Genomic DNA, 22,022 nt, shown 5'->3' on the forward strand with positions numbered 1-22,022 from the left:
AATAATACATTTTGTACACAGAACACGTGGAAGCTTCTAGATAAACACAACGTTAGTTAAATATGGTCGTACTATAGAAATCTCGCTAGCGCTTGCGGGTTCGATCCCCGCACATGACAAACATTTGTATTGGCCATACAGGTGTTTGCCGTGGTCTGAGTGTTTGTGCAGTCCTTGTGGGTCTCCCCACCTTGCCTCGGAGAGCACGTTAAGCCGTCGGTCCCGGTTGTTATCATGTACACCTGATAGCGAGCGTTACTCATAGTAGGGAATATATCCGCCAACCCGCAGTAGAGCAGCGTGGTGGTTTAAGCTCTGATCGTACTCCTATATGGGGAAAGAGGCCTATGCCCAGTAGTGGGATATCACAAACTGAAGCGATAGAAATCTCATGATTTAATTTTTTTGTTGAAATAAAACTGTGAAAAAAATAAATTTTTAAATTGCCAAAATAACAAGCAATAAATTTTTTTACGGAAACTACGGTACGGTAATTTTTCGTATCTTTCTTTGTAAGAATTGCAACAGACTTTCGTATATATACAGTAAAATTAAACATTAAAAGATCGTAATTCAAAATGTTCATATCTAATACGAATTTCACTTGCATAAAATACACTTTAAAAAAAACCCAGAACTGAAAGTAACGTCCCAGATTCGTTAAACTAGATTGATATCTAAAAACATCTAAGTTTTATTTTTCATAAGTTTATTTAAATTTCCGTTATAACACTTTCCTATGTGTTGCGCGTGCGCAGCAGATGTGAGAGCTCGGAGATATGCGAGTGACCTCAAGTCTATAGAAGTATACTTCAACGCCTAAATTATTAAGTTTGTTTGTTTTGTTCTCATTGTCAAATTGTTTTATGTCATTGTAACACTTTTTGTGTTACTTTAATTACATTAAATTGCTACTAAAGGAAATTCGCGTATTATATTAGTCTAAAGTAATGTAACTTAAAATAGTGGATCAGTGACTTTTGTAAAATATAATCATGAACGTGAAGAACACGAGTAGAGCCGAGTTAGGGCACATCAGGATATATCCTGTTCAAAATCTGAAGCAGCCCGAGTGGAGAAGTACCTCGACCTTACAGTATATCACAGTTAAATAAAACTACTTTCAAGCAGTGTTGTATTCCTGAGGTAGGAGAGTAAGGTAGGATTGTGGGTAGGGTTGGCAACGCGTTTGTGATTCCTCTGGAATTGCAGGCGTCTATAAGCTACGGTAATCGCTTACCATCGCGTGAGCCGTACGCTGTTTGCCAATCTAGTTGTATAAAAAAAGCCGTGTGTGATTTTTAAGTTCAATATAGCTTATTTGTTTATTTGAACGCATTCCTTTAAAAATACCGGTATGTTATATTGATATTATTAGTAATATTATTTTTAGCACACTTGGGGTATATTCTAGGCTCCAACCAACAACGTTCGCTTAAAATAAGTAAGGTGCTCTTGTAATGTAACGCATGATTAATATCACGTAACATCAATTCACTGACATACGCCTACGAAAACATAAGAATTCCGAAAAATAGTGTAAAAAGTATGCCAGATGCGAATCGAAAAATTTCCTATAATTAAATTCAAGTTTATACAGGTTGCTTTCTTTTTGTTTCTATCTGAATATTTATCGCATATTTATATTTTAATTTTAAATATAAGGCTATATATATTTTCGTGCTAAATGAAAACTTACCGTAATGGATACATTAAAACCAGTTACATTCTAAATAATTAGTCACACTTTTATAGCAGTATTTAAAAGTAAATTACAAAACGGTAATTGTTTAATTTAATGACTTGAAATTAATTATATTGTTATGATTTTGCAATATTTTTACTTATGGCATTATTAATAATCATTATTGAATAATATTTTCCGATAGTGAAATTGAATCTATGGACTAACAGAGCGTGTCTTGAAGACCGCTAGTGAAAATTACGCTAAGTGGAACAAATGCGAGTTTATGCAAAACTTTTGCCACTGAGGCCTATATTGAATGCAAAGAAACACAAGACACATTGCAATTTACATTCCAATATTGATCAATCATAATTGGAATATTGATGTTATCTCGTCATTCGAAGGCGCTGACAGAATTAATAAATCGTTATTTCCCTCATCATATGCTAATAAGTTTTGCTTATTTTTGCAAATATCACCAACCGGATTCAATGTCGAGTTGAATTTTAAAAACTTGTATAGAAATGTCAATGACGGTATTTGAATAATTGGTAACTTTACGAATTAATTTTTATATTATAATGTTATATTTGCAGTGTTTATAGTTGATATTAATAATTATTGGTATGAAATGATAAATTAGCACTTACCAGAAGTGATATGACAAGATCCGACCTTCTAAAATGAAATGTAAAAAACACAATCAACTATAAATAAACAGGTTTTTTCAATGTCACAGACACAACACTAACGGGACACTCTGTATAATATGTAAAAGTCGGATAAGAAAACGGACGATCGCAATTGGCCAATCGATTTCTTTAACGTAATAAAATTCAAATCAGCCAATGAGGACAGGGCGCGCGCGCATGCGTCTCGCACAGGTGACAGTCGCAGACTGACTGGCTAAAGCGGTCTAAAATAATGACGATTAAGTTAAGCGAAGAGCCTTCTCCATTCAAATCGTCAAGTGGCTTTCTGGTTTGCCAGTCGATTATCGACCTTGAGTCCGCGTGACAACACGCAATTATAAGTAGCGGAAAATTGTTTCTTGAGACATTTAATCATGCGAGAATGTTAGCCACCTGGGTCGCCTTCACATGCGCACGAGTTGACTTTTTTGCGGCAACTTGTTCTGTTTTTTTACTTGTTTCCAATGTCTTTCATTGGAATAAAGGTTCGATATTTGAAATGTAACTCAAAATGGTTTTGGATTATTATGTTTTAAAAATCTTATGTATTTTCAACTTAGCCAATTCGGATTTTTTTAAAATAATTGTTGTAAGGTTTTTCTGAATGTTGAAGAATGATGACGTGTTTCTCAATGAATCAAGACAGAACTAAGTGAATGTCAAAATAGTGATGTTTTTAAAGAGGCAAAATGAATGAAAATTATTCATATCATTAATCACAAAATTAACTTTTTGACATTTGACAAAAGCAAAACAAATCAAATGTCATTACCTATATGATTTTTGTAAGAACTAGAATGACAAAATTACCTAAGGCATCAATAAATACTAAGATCATTAGAACCTCGTATCAAAACGCTTTAAGGTAGGATGAAGAACAGGAGTCTAAAATTGAGTTTATTTTATTTTATTTTTAAATATACAATTATACATACATGATTAATGTCAGCTAAATAATTATTTTTACTATAATTCTGTCACAATCGGTAGGTTTACAAAAACAGTAGTAGAATAATTTATTTCTGAGTATTGTGGAAAAACACTACGCCTCAGAAAATACATAAAGATGTTGATCACACAGTTGTTATTATAAAACTATCATAACCATATTTTTTCATTTTAATTATTCTAATATGTAACCAATAAACGATAGAAAAAAAAATGTGACGTAATTTTTAATAAACAGTTAAGTGAAATCTATTTTATAACAGTTTTGATGGATACAAAATGATAATAATATCATATGAGTATCAAAATTTATACATATTTAATTTAACCTTTCACCATTAATTTGAATTAATTAAATAATTTGCTTTCTAATTATATTTTGGAGTTTATAAATTTTATGCAGATTATAAAAATGTTACCCTACAATATTTACTTTTATTGTTTAATCTGTAGCACAAAAAAAATTGTCTAAATAAGTGTTCCCTTCCATTTCGAAGTTTAAAATTGTTTGTTACTTCGTAACGATATTTTAAGATATAAATAATTACAAATATTTCTGCCAGCTTTTGGCTTCACGTTCCATTCGTACTTATCTTGTTTATTTAGATATAAATTTTAAATCTAACGAGGTAAGCAATAAATCTATGGCAATAAATGATAAATCACGGGCCAGCTTGTTACATGCCTCTGCTGGGCATAGTCCTTTTTCTCCGTCATGTCTTATAATTCTAAGTGACATTAGCGGAATCAACGCTGATTCCATCAATCATCATCAATTAATATCAATAAATCAATCACTCAATATTTTAATTGCAATTTTTTGACTCAAATGGTTTTGACTCAATGGGTGTTAACATTTTAACGATATTTGATTTTAATAGATGCAACAAAAATTATAGTTTTCGGATAATGCCAAGAGGGTAGTTTTATATGTATTTTCAATTCTTAAATTTAACGTATTGTCTTTCTTAATTATTGATGGAATTGATAAAACTGAAAGTCATTTAACCAAATAAGTAATCAATATTGATTGAAAAAAGTATTTGTTTTTTATCGAAGCATGAGATATATAAAATAATTAGAAAAATCAATTTCATGCTCATTTTAAAGCCTTAAACAAATTAAATTTCACAAAATACTAGCAGAAGGATCATAGACAAAAACTTTAGGAAACATTAATCGTACAATAAAAGTTAAAAAAAAAAGAAACGTGTGCTAAGCACAAAAAGTAATAAAATTGATAAAATTCATACCTTCAAACAAAGCGCACATAAAACACGTTGAAATATTCACAAAGATAGATAATATACAAACAAAAACAATAAAAAAATACATATGTACAACACGTTTTATGTTAATATGAGATAAGCTTCGGTGATTCTAAAAGCAATGATGTCATGAACCCTAAACACATACGCACTAAACTTAAAATAAACTTAACAGAGACAATAAAAATGTTTCTAATACATTGACTAATTTACTTATATAATTTCATTAAAACTGCTAAAGAAACACGCAATGAAGATTGAATTTTAAAGATATACGTGTCTTGAAATTGTGTTAAGTGCTGGACTATCTGAAATTGACCGTCTGATTAGTGTTTTATAACGACGCCGACGTTGCTTCTAATACATTGCGTATTAATTTAAGCATATACAATAGACTGGTTATAGGAATTCCCCATAATTATTGATTGAACTAATGAACTATATAAATTAAAATAAATAGCCGAAAAATGTTTGTACGTTGCTTCTTTCTTCTTTTTCGGTAATCGCTTACCGTCGTATAAAAAAAATCGAAATTTAACTGTCCACTTGTATTGATGCTAATGGAAAAAAACAAGCAAGTGGTCGCAAAGATGTTTCACGTTGTGTTGTTTTTTCTAACTAACAATTATTCGTGAACTTTGTAATCTTCATTGTATATTAAGGAGTAGGTATATTGTAGGTAAAATTATTTTAAAATATTACAACAACATAGAAATTCTGATGTTTTCTGATTCTTCATAATGTGTAATCATCTATTGATCTAGAATGGAAACATCTTTTTGACCAAACATCAAATAGCGATGATAAAAATGATACACAGTGATATGACAAAATAAAATAATGAAGGGTTGAGAAGAGATTTCTAAATTAATAGAATATAAAATATCGTGAATTGAAAAGCCTACAAAGTGCTGTTAAAGAGAAAGGTTTAGATTAAGTATCGAAAATCTTGATTTTGGCGATACGTTCTCGGAATATTTTCCACAGATCATTAGTCAAACAACCATGAGAACAGAGAGTTTTTTAGAAATGTTATCGAGTAAATTATAGGTAATTTAATTGTTACTTTAAATTGATATTGTATTAAGAAATCTTTTATGTAATGAAAATAGTGTTTGGACACGTTTAGTTTTATTTTTTACTTAGGAGGTTTTTTTTACAGTTCGAAACAAAACGTTTCTATATAATAAGAAATTAAGTGGTTTCATATTGACGACATCAAAAAAGTGAAAGAGCTAACGTAATAAGAAAAACTGACATACATTTTTGCAACTAATCTCGTTTTGTTCACTGCTGATTTATGAACTAAGTATCTAAGTTGCAAATATATCTCAGCAGGGGAATTCGACACTGTAAATGTTCGATTTATCGAGAGAAATTAACAAACCGTCTGTTTGTATATACTCCACGGTGCGAAAAAAGCTTAAGCTTGTCAACAAAAAAAAAACGACGTGCTTTTAGACAACACGACTGAAGTAAAACTAACGAAACTTAACTGTCGCTTTCTATCTTCATTAAATTATATGCCCCTCTAAAGTTCCGTTCGGCTCACCCGATCACACTTTTCGTAACGCTCTCGTTACCCATTCACCAGCTTACTCCACAGGTCAAACGTACGTAAAGAAGTTTTACTTTAATAACGTTATCAATGAAATATTGTAGCTATTTTCTTTGTAGTCATTGTTCTGTGAACCAACCGGATGGTGGAGGTCGTCTGTCGACATTCCGAGCCGCTTATTTTTAGGCGTTTATCGTAATGTCCAACAGCCTTGCCTTTAAGCTTAACGCGTGATTTTAACCGACTGTTAATAAACAAAATGTGAATCTCAACCTACTTTTTTACTACCCACCATAATTAACCTTTTATCGAGTATTTTGCCTGACTCGATACAATATTTTTTCCGAGTAATTTGCTATAAAGTAGAAGCTAGTGATTGTTATATACCTACTTGACAGCAAGTAAAGTAAATACAAAATAACAATCTATCTAATATATAAAATTCTCGTGTCGCGGTGTTTGTAGTTAAACTCCTCCGAAGCGGCTTGACCGATTCTCATGAAATTTTGTGTGCATATTGGGTAGATCTGAGAATCGAACATCTATTTTTCATCCCCTTAAATGTTAAGTGTAGTCCACCCCTAACTTTTTTTTTAATTTTTAGATAAATATTTATTTTTTATTTTATTATGATTTGGCATCGAAAAATACATACAACCCTAAATTTTCACCCTTCTACCACCAACCCCTATTTTTAAATAGCGTTTAGCGGCAAGACAACGTTTGCCTAGTCAGCTAGTAATTATACTCGTATATATTTCTGATATATAATAGTAAGTGGCTTAAGATAGAATACCTTATTATAAAGTAACAGTTTTGTAAAGTTCACTGCGAGCCTATTCTTCTACTATTGATTGCATTCATGTAGTAGAGGGAGAACTGGAAGATGATTAGCTATTAATAGCAGTTGGTTTTGAAAATTTTGATATTCTATTCAAATTCTTAGTTCTTATATTTGTGACATATTACACATTTTCTCACTACAATTGTTTTACGATGTGTTTCTGCGCAGTTGGTAGCAACAATACTTATCGCTTCAGAGTTGTGAGTTCGAACTCAACTTCTGTGTGTTTGTAAACGTATTATGTAAAAAATATTCAAATAGATTTATATATGAATATTAATCAGTAGTTGTCTCAAACATACACATTATATGACTACCATAGACAGATGACCGTGTGTACATTTATCTGTAGTAAATGTGTATACTATTTCCTGATTAAATTACTTAATGAAATGTAATAGATACGTAAAAATAAATCTTCGTTATATGAATGTTTTTATAGGTTATTTTTTTATTAAATATCAAAGACACATTTGATTATGTAATACATATATTTAATTATTTAGAATCTGTAATACGACTAGAAGCTAAGCTGTAAATATTAAATTTATAATTATCAAAATTTCGTTACAAAAACAAACTTAAAAACACAACAAAAAATAAATGACTAGATGATTTTACAATAACATGCATAAACAACTGAGTATATCTGAACAACTAACAAAATAACAACAAATACAAATAAACGGCATGTCCATGTCAGATATAGTTTTTTACATAAAAATTAAATTAATTTGTAGAATTAGTAATTAAACACATTATTACAAGCATACGGTTTTACAATAACAAATTATAGCTCTATAAAGGAACAACATTTATCTACTATCTACGACACTTATTGTATGGTTGACTATACTAAATGACGACACATCAGAAAACTTCAAGAATTTCCGACCCAAGTTTTGAGTCTTTCTTCGAAGTCGTTTTTATACCTAAGTATTATAATAGATTCAGCGACAAACAAAGCGCGTTTACTTATGTTTTACTTACTGATCTGTACTAAATAAAAAACCACTTGTCTAATTTATCTATAATATAAAAATGAGTCGCTGAATGTGTTGCTAAGCGCAAAACTCGAGAACCGTTGGACCGATTTCGCTAATTCTTTTTTTAAAATATTCCTTGAAGTACGAGGATGGTTCTTACGGAGAGAAAAATTCTAAAAAAAAAAATTTAAATTTCCTGAAAAAGTCTAAAAACAACACTTTTCTATACTCCCATACAAAAGATTTGTGATAGTACTTAAAAGTCAATTTGAACTTTAATACCATACGATAAGGTTTGTGTTAGGCGATACGAAGTTCGCTGGGTCAGCTAGTTTAAAATAGTTTCATAGTACTGTAAAGTAAATTATCTCTTATAAGATTTAATTGTTCTTTTACTTTCGACCTAACACCAAAGTAAACTAAGTGTAGTATATATGAATGCAGTATCGCTTGTAGTTGGAGTAGCAATTACTTATAAAACAACTTATTGAGTATCTAAGTGTAAGCTCTGTTAGCCACTCTTATTTAAATAAATAAATAAAATGTAAAAGTAAAATATCGAATATTTGGAAATGACACTTAGATTAATATTTGAAATTATCATTCACTTTTATAGATTTTATCACATCTAATATAATATTTTAATTCATACTTAGGAATCTTAAAAGCGTGAAGAACGCAAGTTATAATTTAACGAATAAAAAATAAGTTAAACTTTAACCCATAATTTAGGGATCACGCGTTTATCAAAGGACCTTTTAAGGTTACAGTCAAGATTCTACAAGGTCACGTCCCAAAACATAATGACTACATTACCTAGAATTCCAATAAATTAAAATATAGGTATATTTAGAATTGCAACATTAATGTATTGCATGTATTGTTTTCTGAAAAACGACTCAGTTATTTATTTATCGGTCACGTTCTAAAACACATTTACTAATTAAATACGGGCAAATACAACAAAACTACTAGAATTGATAAATCTATGAGAGAACAACATCAATGTATACAACAATATTCTTGTTACACAAATACAATTAAGGCCAGAAATTACTAAGACTAGGCCTTTTTAATAAAAGCTTACAACATCAATTTGACAAATGAGTGACAAATAATTCAAGAATTGACGAATTAAGTGAAACAGACAAACACCTAAATCGATGATAGATAGTTAAATATCTACTACATTAAACATTATATAATCTCTTATAAGTTTTAAATTTCGGTAATATAATAGAATTCTGGAATAAATGTGTCAATGAAATATGGGTAAATTAAGTCTTCTTTCTTGTTAGGAACCAGGTCTGCATCGGCTCAGCCTTTCCTTTCATAGATACATGACCGCGGTAGGTAAGCTCAAACTGTTCATCATGATTATCTTCCCGCATTAGGTAGCTGAAAGAGTAAGGTGATGTAATTATTAAATCGTTTTTATTTATTTACGGCGTATAAACGTGCATTTTGAAGTATAATGGACGACCGATGTTCATTTTTTTAGACAACAGTAGTAAAGGGAGAATAAATTCAGTTACAAAACCGGGTGCAGCTATATAATAAACTTACATGCTATTATCTACTATATTCTTATACAAAATTGATTAAACTCCATCCTTCTCCTACGTGGAGGAAGAGGCCTATGCCTAGCAGTGAGATATTATAACAAGCAGAACGCGTATGTTTATACAAAATTCATTTAAGTTTAAATGCATAATAATATATTACATAACCCTATTAAAGATTAGAAAGATTATCAAAATATCTTACATATGAAAATACTAGTGACCCGACCCGGCTTCGCACGGGTGCAATGCTGATACTAAATATAAAATAAATGTTTGCAATGTAAGCGCAAAAAATGGTGTTTATTTACGACATCACATTAGAAACCTCTAAAATTATCAGTGTTCCTCTTTTATATTATACGTGTATTATACATATAAACCTTTCTCTGAAATTATTCTATTTACCAAAGAAAACCGCATAAAATCCGTTGCGTAGTTTTAAAGATCTAAGCATACAGACAGCGGGAAGCGACTTTGTTTTATACTATGTAATGATTAGTGTAGCTGATTTTACGTTAATTGACTAAATGAAATATAGAAGTTCTTAGTGTTTTATGTTCACTAAAATTATGATTTCATGTCACTTGCAATAGTTCTGAAATATTAAAAAACTCAAAATTATTATCAACCAATGCAATAAACATCTCGTCTTATACATTAATCATCGATTTTATTTTACTTAATCATAGAAATAATTTATAATAATAAAGTGGACACTTTCCTGCGAACCGTCAAAGAATACTTATAACAAATGGACACAACGATAAAAAATGAAAATTTTTATAAGGTTTATTTTTATTAGAAGACTCTTGAATTACTAATTGCATTCGCTTATAAATGTGGATTGTAAGAAACTTTATACTCTCATTACGAATGCGCTTTCAAGCATTGAATCACTGTAACCAGATAAATACCATTGCGTTTACATGATCTTTAAGACCAGACTGTAAGTAGCTCCAATTACATCAGAAAATACTAGGGAAATTCTACCTGTATTATAAAGCTCATTCATTTATATAATATTTAAATCAAACTATATTATTTACAAGAGTTATAAAATCACGAATTCGGATATTGAAAACGAACACCACAAAGGTTTCCCAACAGTGTAACCGAAGGTAAGTGGATTAAGCTGAACTTAGACGGCTTCCGACATGATGAATGGGGAACATTTACTGATTTTTATTTATAACAAGAACAGCTGTTGTCGAAAGATGACCCTGTTAGCTATATTTAAAACAAAAATTAAAAACTAACAACAATAAAAGAGGCGCAACTGTCATTAAAAACTCGAATTGTCAAAACATTAAACGTAATTTTTATTATTAAATTATTTGTAAGAATTTAAAATAAATTTTTGTGTGAACCATGGATTCCTTTATGGAGTTTTACTTCGATGAAGTGTTCAGTACTATACAGCGTGACGGTTTAAATGAGAGATTTAAAAGACGTGAATTAGTGGAGTATTTCAATACAGTGATCGCTGGATGTGCTAAAGGTCTTGTAAGAGTTTTTTTTTAAATAAGTAATTTCCTATTTTAAAAATGTCATATATTTTTATTAGCTTTCCGCTTGTGGCATGTACAATTTTGGTTATTTAGTTTTTTCTCCCTAAAATATATTCTGTCATTCGGTGATAGCGTAATCCCCGTGAAAGAATTTTTAAAATTGGTCCCATAGTTTTTAGTTTATCGATTTCAAAATAAACAAAAATTAAATATTTCCGTATAATATTAGTTAGTCTCTATATAATGAAACAGTAATTAAGGAGAACAAAAAGGGACATGTGAGTAATATTAGTACGTTGTTTCAGGTCAAAACAAGTCGGATAACGCAACATGTAAATCCTTTGTATCCTCAGCACTTAGATACCACAATCGTTGCAAAACAGATAATGGTGATGTATGTCTAATGGGAAAATACCATAACCTTCTCTATATAGCTATGAAACTAGCTTTCGACTGGAGTCTACAAGATAATGGTACCGTGGCCGCTTTGTTAGATGAGTTGTATGCTTGTGAAGGTACTTTTGAGCGAATATTTCTCGGTAAGTATTAGAAATATTATAATATATTATTTGAATCGTAGCATGTATTACATTTTTATGTGATCTATTAACCTAGAAATTTAATAATTTTGGAAGCACTACCAGAGTCGCTAACAATTTTCATTCATATTTTATAAAAGTATCGTTTTCTTGGTCAGGTGCAATTTTTGGCACATCGGCTCCATATTTCTTAGCTGGATGGAAGTCTGATTTTATGGATAAAGAAGAAAATGTTCACGCTTTGGTGTTTTTCTTGGATCACGCGACAAACGCTGGCTTAGAGTACAAAGACGGTGCCAAGAGTTATCGTTTCATAGATGTTCCACTAGAAAGTTGTGGAAGAGCATCTCCAGTAAGAGTTGTTATACAAATGGGAGCGTCTGAGATACTTATGATACTTCTGAGATTCGGTGCCAGGATAACATCTGACCACGTATCATCCAATCCAATTGAATCCATACTAGATAGATTGAAAGAATACAATAGAAAGTATCCATACGAACTTGTATCATGTCTTCAATTGACCCTAAGAGCTGTACCTAGAATTAATTTAACCGTAGATAAAGCTGCATTGAAACATTTAGAATTGCCCGATGACTACAATTATCAAAGGAAATTAATTTTAGAAAAATATGGTGAAATATTAGAAGATCATTTAATACCGTCTTCAAGATGTGGCTTAAAACCCGTAGAGTTAAAACATCTCTGTAGGTGTAAAATTAGACAAATGCTATGGGAAAATTTTGAGCTGCCATTTGGTATTCAAAAGCTACCCGTGCCTACAACATTGAAGAAGTATTTGGATTTGTTTGATGATTAAATTTTACAAAATATCTTGTTGCCTTTATTTAACGTACCTGTAAGTATCCTCGCTAACATTGATTGTTCCTGGTACTCCTGTGGTCTCACAACGGCTGGTTAGATTAACTGTGTTACCGAAGAGGCAGTATCGTGGCATACGATGACCAATTACACCAGTTACAACTTCACCAGAATGAATACCTATAGTAATACCCTATAAAACAAATACATAATATAAGCTTTACAAATTGATTACCATTCAAATTCTATTCAATTCAATAAAATCTCATTTGAAGATAACGTTTTTTAATAATGTTTATGCCACTTACTACAGGTTCATCGTCCACTGTAACTGTTCGAGACAGATCCATCATTTCAAGTGCGAGTAATGAGATATGTTTAGCGTGTGCCACTTTATATTCAGGTAGACCAGACACTGCCATGTATTTATCTCCAACGGTTTCTACCTTTAAAGTTAAATTATATGAAGATTATTTAGTTTGTTCCCAGTAACATCACATAAATTCAATTTTTATTAATTTAGTTAGAACTTTAAAAAAAAAACATTTCGAATTGATTTTCCTAACACAAATAATTTTCTTGCTACATTTAATTTTTTTATGCTAATTTTTTACTTGCTAAATTTAAAAAAAAATTAAATATTCTTAAAAAGTTCAAAATATAAAAAACTAATAATGCTACTATTTGGTCGCCAGTATTAATTTAAGCCGGCATCGCTATTATTGCAAATCTTCATCACTAAGGACTTGTTTTTATTATTTATATAGTGATAGTGAAAGAAAATATCATGAAAAAAATTTGCCTGGTTCGGAAAAAAAATTGAGTACTGAAGTAACTTGGCGGATACTGATTCTTAAATAAGAAAACTTTTACACTTATCAGTGTATATTTAAAATACATTTATTTTATAATAATTACTCACTTTATAAACATCGGGATTTCTCTTCGGATCGGTAAGTACGTCAAAGGCAGTGTACAAATCATTGAGCATTTTGACGATCTTCATAGCACCTTTGTGGTCGATATTCCTGGCGCAGTAGTTGGCAAAACCAACAATACCGCTAAAGAGCAGAGTTACTGGATCGTAACGACGCGCTGGGACTGGGCGACAGTGACGCAGCTCGGTGGCAACACTTATTGGTAGTACGGAATACAGGAGCCTGTTTAAATTAAAAAAAAATATATATTTAAAATGTGCTACAACATTCATTTATTTTGTTTCTTACAAGTGCGATGTCGAACTGTGTTTTTAAATTCTTGTATTAATGTGTTCTAATGTAAGTGATAATAATGTCTTAGTGAGAATAAATGTCTTTAAAACTCATTAACTGTTTTCATTTTTATCAAAGAAACTTTCAGTTCGACTATTAACTTGAACTAATAATAATCTTATAGTTAGAACAGGATGATGATGAACTGGATGATATGGACACTAATTAGTCATTTTGTTAGAATTCTCTCCATGATATTTTGGGTATTTCCAGACTTCCGACATAAAATTCTTATACTACTATTGAACATTCTGTACGAAATACTTATTTATTTGAATTCTGAAAGTCTTCATTTACTTTAATAAACAATTGAACACTCGGAAAAAACTGATTACACAATGTAAATTTAATAATATTACCTGTCAGTTTTTTGCTTTTCCGCCTCCAATTCACGGAATGTTTGTTGCAATTTATCAGTCAGAACTTCCAAATTCTGGGTTAACTTGTAGTCTGCTTCAAATTGTTCTGACATCAATACCAGGTCTCTGGTAGCATCATGTAATGGAATGTCTGAGATGCAAAGCCCACGACTGTAAAGAAAAAAGGTTTTACTTCTGACCTCAAATTAAAAATAATGTCAAAAATATCAAAGAATTCATATCATATTTGTAGCCTTTATTGGGTTTTTGAAACAGCTTGTAGACAGGCGTTTTGTCTGATTTTATATCAAGCGTGTCTGTTTCTTTCGTTAAGATCAGAGTTACAGTGAGTGAAGAAACAGAGAGGCATTATCTTTCTTCTAATCTGATGTTCTATTTTATTTATTTTATTTATTTACACTTTCGCACACTAATACAAGGTTTTAACAGCATAACAAATGAAACATAAAAATAAAATTTACATCAGCTGCAACAGGCGGCCTTATCGCTAATACAGCGATCTCTTCCAGGCAACCTTTGGGCAGAGGACTAAGTATGTATTTCTACTTATATATAAATAATGGTGTATTACCGTGTCAAATCATCTAAATTAGTCACGCTTGGATAACATTGGAATACGACCACATCTGTTTCTGGAATATATAGCATTTGACCCTGGAAATACAAAGGATTTGTATAAATTTTGTTACATATCAGCAACATTAGTTAAACGATTAATTGAAAATACCTTCAAGCGCAAGGACGCTATTTCTTCATGAGTATCAGCAACTATCATTTCCTCTGGCTTAGTTTTCAAAACATACACCGTATTGATGTGAGCTAAAACGTTTGAAAACGTCATCTCCAAATGTGGACGTACCTAAAATATTTTTTATTGTAAGATACTGATGCTGAATCAGAAGCCTGATCGTACTATTCTCATAAGTTGTTTATTTGTCAAATATTTTTATGAATCCAAATGACCTTTACTAGCATACAACGAGCATACAAATATATTTTAAGACATCAAAATTTAATTCATAGACTTTGATTAAATGTTACCGTATCCAAAACATCAGTAATCTTGCAGCCAGGACGAGTAACTCTTGGCAGTAGACGGGATACCGTGCGCCCGGCTTGCACGATGTTCAGTTCTCGATTGAACATAAGATGGAATGGGAAAACTCGGCAGAATGTCGCTGGACTGACTTTAGGCTCTGAGTTAAAGAAAAGATGTCATTAAGACAAAAATATTAAGTTACTTAATACGAAAAATATAAAAATAAAAACATTATATTATATTGAAAATATATTAAATTAAAATAGTAAATTAATTCCAGTCCTCCCACTGATCACGAGAGCTACAGTTACCGAATTGCTAATCGAGGATAAGCTAATTTAGGTGCTTCGTATAAAATATTAATTTGACAGTCTAAATCAAATATAAATTATCTTTACTACAAAATTATGCCTACTATTTAATGGTGCTAATCGTGTAGTCATGTGGTATACCATCGCAAATATAACATTTCTATTGAAAAGCCGTTAATTGAATGTTGTAAATTTTATGCAATAATGTTAATACGTTTATAGGTGTGCACATTCCGAATAGTAAACTGTGGAGTGTAGGTGAACTTAGTCGAAGTTTGTCTACAAATCGGTCAAATTGGAATTTTTGCAGCAAAATACGTACCAAGTGACAAAGTTTCAATTTCCGCGATTTCAGGTACAGACACGCGTCCAGGATTCGATGTCTCCGTAATGAGAAACTGGACGTGATCACATTCTTCCTTCGTTTTTAAGATTTCCACTTTCACTTCCGTCTTGTGCAGCTTGCTTGTTACTGTCTAAAATCATAGAATTTAAAATATAAAATATACTACTACTATAAAAACTAGGTATTTTATATTTTAGTTTAAAAATTTCAACATTAATATATTAGTTAATTTAGCAATAAATATCAGTCTTGGGCTGATTATAATATCAATATATTTTTATACAACTAGGTCGGCAAACAAGTATACAGCACACCTGATAGTAATCGATTACCGTAGGTTATAGACGCCTACAATACCAGGAGCATCCCTAGCTCTTTGCCGCACTGACCTGCAATTCTCCTAGGAGCTTTGGTCACCTTGCTCATCACAGGAATATAATAATTTTTTTAAAAATATAATTAAGTCGGCAAACAAACTCGGCTCACCTAATGATAAGCAAATACCGTAGCCTGTAGACGTCTGCAACTCCAGAAGCATCGCAAGCGCGTTGCCGACCCTATCCCCAATTCCTCCCAGGAGCTCTGATCACCTTACTCACCAACAGGAACATAACACTGATTGAAAGCAGTGAACGAGTGTTCGAGGAACTTCCCCGGTCGGGCTGCTCCAGATTTTGAGCAGGATATTTTCAATGCCCTACCTCAGTTAAAAAGATTTGTGTGCTGTGGTGACTAAAAACCGAATAATTGGAGTGATAATTTTTGACTATTGTCTGCGATTATCTGCGAAATTTAGTTTACTAATAGTTTAAAATGTTTAGTTGTAGAACATAATGATCGTGACAATTCACAAGATAGCATAAAAATTACACAAGTAGATGTAATATGTAGACTTTATGTTTAAATTTATCATGATACCGACCTTGACGATACCAATAACAATATGCTCCAAGCCAGGTCTATCAGAGTAGTAATGGAGTACGAGAGCCCCGTCCTCTGGTCTTTCAGTGCATCGGAATGATGGTGCTCTCATTCCAGGATAAAGAGTACCCAAATGATCGTGTAAGCCGTCTAGATTCTGAAAATGTATTGATTAATATGTACATGTATTTTCCGAATTTTGACTTGTTTTTCATAAATTTTAATAAATTTTGGAAATGCATTTTATTAGATTTTTTATTTTCTTCTTTTATCAACCTTTAACCTTAACCTTTTGTTTTAACCTTTAATAATTGTTCTTAGGTATTTATAATTTTAAGTTTAGCTTTAATTATTCAAATGATTGTTTGGTTATACAAAATATTATAACATATTTATAATTATTATTATTCTTAGTCCATAATTTTAATATTTACCTGTAGAAAATCTCGAGGTGTTGCACCAAGTACTTGAAGAATCTTGTCATATCCAGAATCTTGGCAAAATTCAAAGAACGTCATTCCGAACAATTCCAAAATCGCATCAGCTGGTTTTTCTGCATAATATTGAAAAAAAATAAATCACATTAACTGTAGTGAAATTTAAATTATAGCTCGCTGCTAAATTCTTAAGTGATAATTTGTTTTAAGAACCTGTCTAATACTCGGCAATTAAAGTAAAGGAACGTTCTTGTGAAACTTGGAAGTCTCTAGAGAAATTTCGTGATGTCATCCTTAACAGAAAATTCTTTTCCTTAATAGATTAAAAGCCCTAAACAGAGGAATGGAAAAAATGCGATACAACACATTGATCCTCAAATACCTCGTTATTGTGTCGTTCGAAATTTAAATTTTGATTGCATTGGTAACGAATTAACAAATATTGATTATTACGAAGTAACTTACGGAGAATTTCAACAGCAGCTGTTATTAGATTGTACGTAACCTCGTCTTCGTAAATTTGACGTACCAGGAATGATCCTTCCATAGCCACTTCGGCCTTCTTTCTAGAATAATAAAAATAGTGGAAATGTGTAGTTTTTCATAATTTAATATAATAATATACAATTATGGAAGAGTAAACAACTATGAGCCAAATAGTTAGATGCAAATGTATGGTTTTGACCATTTATTATTAATTATAATTAGTACTTCGTTCTTACGTGTGTCAACGCTGTTCAATAGAGTTTCTTATTAAAGCAACTTTATAACACAATAACTATTTGCTAACATTTAACCGCAAGAAAGCTTTTGCAGCTTTGCATTATTATATACAAATAATGATGGAGGTCGACAGACAATTTTCCGAATTGGAAAATGGAATTCCACAAGTAAACAGCAGACGTGTCGGTTACGGAATCTTTGATATTACGAGATTGTAAGCCAATTAACAAGTTGAGCTTATTAAATGTTCGAGCAATTATTATTTAATTACGGTGCTTCGAAGATTGCGAAATTAAAAAAAAATCCTCAGTAGTAACTTTTTATCCTTATAAATCTCTCTCTATGTATAAATTTGCGGTAAATATAATTAGAATTATAGATATATCTATTTAGAATATTTCATAAATAATTAATTATTATTTACAACAGTTTATAATTTTATGGGTTCATATTTGTAGTCGTGGAGGTCCTGGGGCTATGAAAAGACCGAAGGGCCAATTTTATTTTAAAAAACAAATTAAAAATGTAAAAGAAATTCGAAAAGAAAGCCAATATTTAAGAAAACATTAAATGATCGGTAACTAATTCAATAAGAGATTTACATATTTATTTTGAATATAAATTTATTATTTTACTGTAATTAAAATAAATATATAGTAAGCCATACCCGTGAGAATAAATCGCATTAAATGAGTATAATATTTATCACTTTACAAAATTAGAGAAAAGTATTTATACGCGATTTGATTTGAAATTGAAAAAAAAAATTACCGAACATCAATTATGTTGACATTGTTTCAAAATGAAAGCCATCGTATACATAATTTTAAAAGTGATACAACTAAAAGCCATTTAAGCAAAGAACTGAACTACATAATTTTAATAATTAAATAATTTACAAAAACAAAAGCCATAGTAATTTTTTTAGTTGTGCATACCGGTAGAACATGCAGTTATCTATAAAATGATATTATATAATATTTACGTGGAGTAACTGTGAGGTTGTTTCTAAAAAGGGAGGCAAACATCTTAGCCTTAGTGTATTAATATAAATTCTGCGTGAATTTTACCAAAATAGTTATTGGTCAGTTCGCAGAGTTATTAAAAAAATTAAAATATAAGTTAGTTACTCCTTATTACATCAGCTATCTGTCAGTGAAAGTCCCGTCAAAATCGGTCCAGCTGTTTCAGAAGTTAGCCGGAACAAACAGACAGACAGACAGTCAAAAATGATAAAAAAATGTTATTTTGGTATATGAACCGTGTACAAATATGAATTTAGTAAGAAGCGGTTATTTTAATATTACAATCAGACACTCCAATTTTATTTATTTGTATAGATCATAATCATACATGCAATAAGCAGCATGTATTTATAAGTACTAGATCGTTCAATAAGTCCCGAGACTAACCTGGAAATGGCGCATATATTAAAAACTCTTTTGATTTTTAAAAAGTACTGGCTATCAATACAAGAATATGTGTCAAATTTTTAAAAATGGAACAATAAAATTATTGATTTTGAACCATTTAAGTGACGCTACGGTTGTAATTTCGATACAATGGAAAAAAAACGAGTTTCGCGTGTTGATAAAACATTGTTTTTTAATGGGAAAAAATACCGTTGAAGCACAGCAATGGCTTATAAAATGTTATGCAGGATCAGCTCCCTCTAAAGCAACCATTTGTCGGTGGTATGCCGACTTCAAACGCGGTCGCATGGACACCAATGATGGGGAACGCTCAGGTCGTCCAAATGAAGCAGTGACTCAACAAAATATTAAACAAGTCCTCAAAATCGTATTGGAAGATCGGAAGGTAAAAGTACGAGAGATAGCCGAGATAGTGAAGATTTCAGCTGGTAGTGTTTTTACTATTTTACATAAAAATTTGGCCATGAAAAAGCTTTTTTCTAAGTTGGTGCCGCGTTTGCTTACAACTAATCAAAAGGAACAACGTATCAATGATTCAGAGCGATGTTTGGCGCTGATGAATCATAATAAAAAGGATTTTTTACATCGGTATGTAACAATGGATGAAACCTGGATATACCATTTCACTCCGGAATCCAATCGGCAGGCAGCGGAGTGGAGAGCGGCTGGTGAAAGCCGCCCGAAGCGTCCAAAGACTCAGAAATCGGCCGGTAAGGTTATGGCGTCTATATTTTGGGATGCGCATGGAATAATTTTCATCGACTACCTTGAAAAGGGGCAAAATATAAATAGTGACTATTACATGTGCTTATTGGAGCGATTGAAGTACGAAATTGCGGATAAACGGCCTCACATGAACAAAAAGAAAGTGGTGTTTCACCAGGACAACGCGCCTTGTCACAAGTCCGTGAGAACGATGGCCAAAATTAACGAATTGGGCTTTGAATTGCTTCCTCATCCCCCTTATTCGCCAGACTTGGCCCCCAGCGATTACTGGCTGTTTGCAGACCTCAAAAAAATGCTTCAGGGTAAGAAATTTGACTCAAATAGTGAAGTTATCGCAGCAACGGAGGCTTATTTTGAAGCCAAAGACAAATCGTTCTACACACATGGGATAGAAAAGTTAGAAAAGCGTTGGAGGGACTGTATCGCTCTTGGAGGAGACTATGTTGATGAATAAAAATTAATTTTATAAAAAAGACCTTTTTTTAGTACTTAGTCTCGGGACTTATTGAACCACGTGTTATATATATAAATCACGTCGTTTATCCGCGATGGACTTCTAAACTACTAAACCAATTTTAATCAAATTTGCACAACGTGTGCAGTTTGATCCAACCTAACCTAATTATTATATTTAAGAAAAAAAAATAAGGCATTATACGAAGTTTGCCAGGTCAACTAGTATAATTATTATAAATACGAAATATTTAAAGGCTCATATAAATATATATTTAAATAAATAAATGTTAAGGTTTCTGTCTTTTGACGTTAAAACTAGTAAAAAAATCATATCATTCATCATCATCATCATCATCATTTCAGCCTATTGCAGTCCACTGCTGGACATAGGCCTCCACAAGTTCGCACCAAAAACGGTGTGTATTGCTCATTATCACCACGCTGGGCAGGCGGGTAAGTGACCGCAGGGCTGGCTTTGTCGCACCGAAGAGGCCGCTGCGTCTTCGGCCTGTGTATTTAAAAGCCAGCAGTTGGATGGTTGTCCCGCCATCGGTCGACTTTATAAGTTCCAAGGTGGTAGTGGAACTGTGTTATCACCCACGGGAAGAGAAGGGGTGGCTATATTCTTTACTTCCGTAACCACACGGCTTAAAAAAAATTATAATCCTAAATTAAACAATACATTTTGTAGTATAAATATTCTTTTCTACTTACTTTATTTTTTCCCATGTTTCCTCACCATAGGTCTTGGTCACGAGAAGCTCGAGAGCGTAATTCACAAACCCATACTGAAAAGTAGTAATATGAAAAGTTGTTTATTTAACTTTTTTTAATAATAATAATAATACACACTTTATTGTACACCAAAAACAAAAATAATACATAGCAAAGAAAGAAAATTTTTAACAATATATTCATTAGGTACAAAGGGCCAAAAAAACGATCTCCTCTAGGCAACCTTTGGGCAAAGCAAATGGTCCAGCGTCAGCATAGGTTTTAAATTACCTAATTACAGATAACCCTTTACAGCTAATTTTTTCAGAATCTAGATTCCGAATCTGTGGCAGCGTTACTTTTAACGATAATTAAAAATTTAATAATAAGATGACGATACAAAGGTACTTTTAAAGCCTATTTGAAAGTAAGTATAAAACTGTTTTTGATATTAAGTTTTGCGATACTTACCATTTTGAAAAGTATACTTCGTTACTCTGTAATAAAAAATAAATTTTCTTATTTAAGAAGTAACAAACAGTAGTATTAGTACATAAAATTTACATAAAATTAGTATGTTATAAATGGCCATCCATAAATTACCCTCCACCCCATAATAACTCCTCCTCAGTCCTTGTTACAGATACATTTATGAGACCTACCCTGTAACTAGTGTGACGTCGTATGTTTTGCATTTTTATACCTATAAATTATTATTTATTAAATTTATTAAACTGATGTTTTAAATTCGATGTTATTTTTATTTCCATTTAAATTGTTTTTCAATAAAATCATCATCAATCTAACAAAGGTATGACAGTTTTTATATTACATTTTAAAATGTGATG

The 22,022-nt window shown here is 31.5% G+C and overlaps 3 protein-coding genes across 3 annotated transcripts in view; 1 reads left to right on the plus strand and 2 right to left on the minus strand.

The window, feature by feature from the left end:
* The window catches only part of LOC123662973 (glutaredoxin domain-containing cysteine-rich protein CG31559-like), a 115,387-nt gene extending 112,841 nt beyond the window's left edge, over positions 1-2,546 (minus strand). The window contains exon 1 of the mRNA XM_045597738.1: positions 2,338-2,546. The gene's annotated coding sequence lies outside the window, so the exon portion shown is untranslated. The remainder of the gene's footprint in view (positions 1-2,337) is intronic.
* Positions 2,547-9,169: 6,623 nt separating this feature from the next.
* LOC123662680 (guanylate cyclase soluble subunit beta-1) lies at positions 9,170-21,789 on the minus strand. The gene is made up of 14 exons (XM_045597483.1): positions 21,778-21,789; positions 21,175-21,248; positions 17,588-17,688; positions 17,120-17,238; positions 16,687-16,842; positions 15,741-15,894; positions 15,110-15,264; positions 14,796-14,927; positions 14,640-14,722; positions 14,048-14,218; positions 13,340-13,577; positions 12,726-12,863; positions 12,453-12,610; positions 9,170-9,381 (listed from the first exon to the last, which is right to left on the minus strand). The coding sequence occupies exons 1-14, from the start codon at positions 21,787-21,789 to the stop codon at positions 9,261-9,263; spliced, it is 1,812 nt and encodes a 603-aa protein (XP_045453439.1). The 3' UTR covers positions 9,170-9,260.
* On the plus strand, positions 10,917-12,428 carry LOC123662862. Its single transcript, XM_045597647.1, has 3 exons — positions 10,917-11,046; positions 11,362-11,595; positions 11,754-12,428. Exons 1-3 carry the CDS (start codon positions 10,917-10,919, stop codon positions 12,413-12,415), a joined length of 1,026 nt encoding a protein of 341 aa, XP_045453603.1. The 3' UTR covers positions 12,416-12,428.
* Positions 21,790-22,022: the final 233 nt, after the last annotated feature.

Source organism: Melitaea cinxia, chromosome 19, assembly GCF_905220565.1.
Source record: "Melitaea cinxia chromosome 19, ilMelCinx1.1, whole genome shotgun sequence".
NCBI classification, from domain to species: Eukaryota; Metazoa; Arthropoda; class Insecta; order Lepidoptera; family Nymphalidae; genus Melitaea; species Melitaea cinxia.

Excerpts from the sequence above, each read along its gene's own strand:
- LOC123662862 (XM_045597647.1), top strand. The coding sequence starts at position 10,917 with ATGGATTCCTTTATGGAGTTTTACTTCGATGAAGTGTTCAGTACTATA. Across the intron at positions 11,047-11,361 it reads GATCGCTGGATGTGCTAAAG|GTCAAAACAAGTCGGATAAC; the intron begins GTCTTGTAAGAG and ends ACGTTGTTTCAG. Across the intron at positions 11,596-11,753 it reads TTTTGAGCGAATATTTCTCG|GTGCAATTTTTGGCACATCG; the intron begins GTAAGTATTAGA and ends TTTCTTGGTCAG.
- LOC123662680 (XM_045597483.1), bottom strand. Across the intron at positions 17,239-17,587 it reads AGCTGCTGTTGAAATTCTCC|AAAAACCAGCTGATGCGATT; the intron begins GTAAGTTACTTC and ends AATATTATGCAG. Across the intron at positions 9,382-12,452 it reads GTTAGCGAGGATACTTACAG|CTACCTAATGCGGGAAGATA; the intron begins GTACGTTAAATA and ends TTACTCTTTCAG.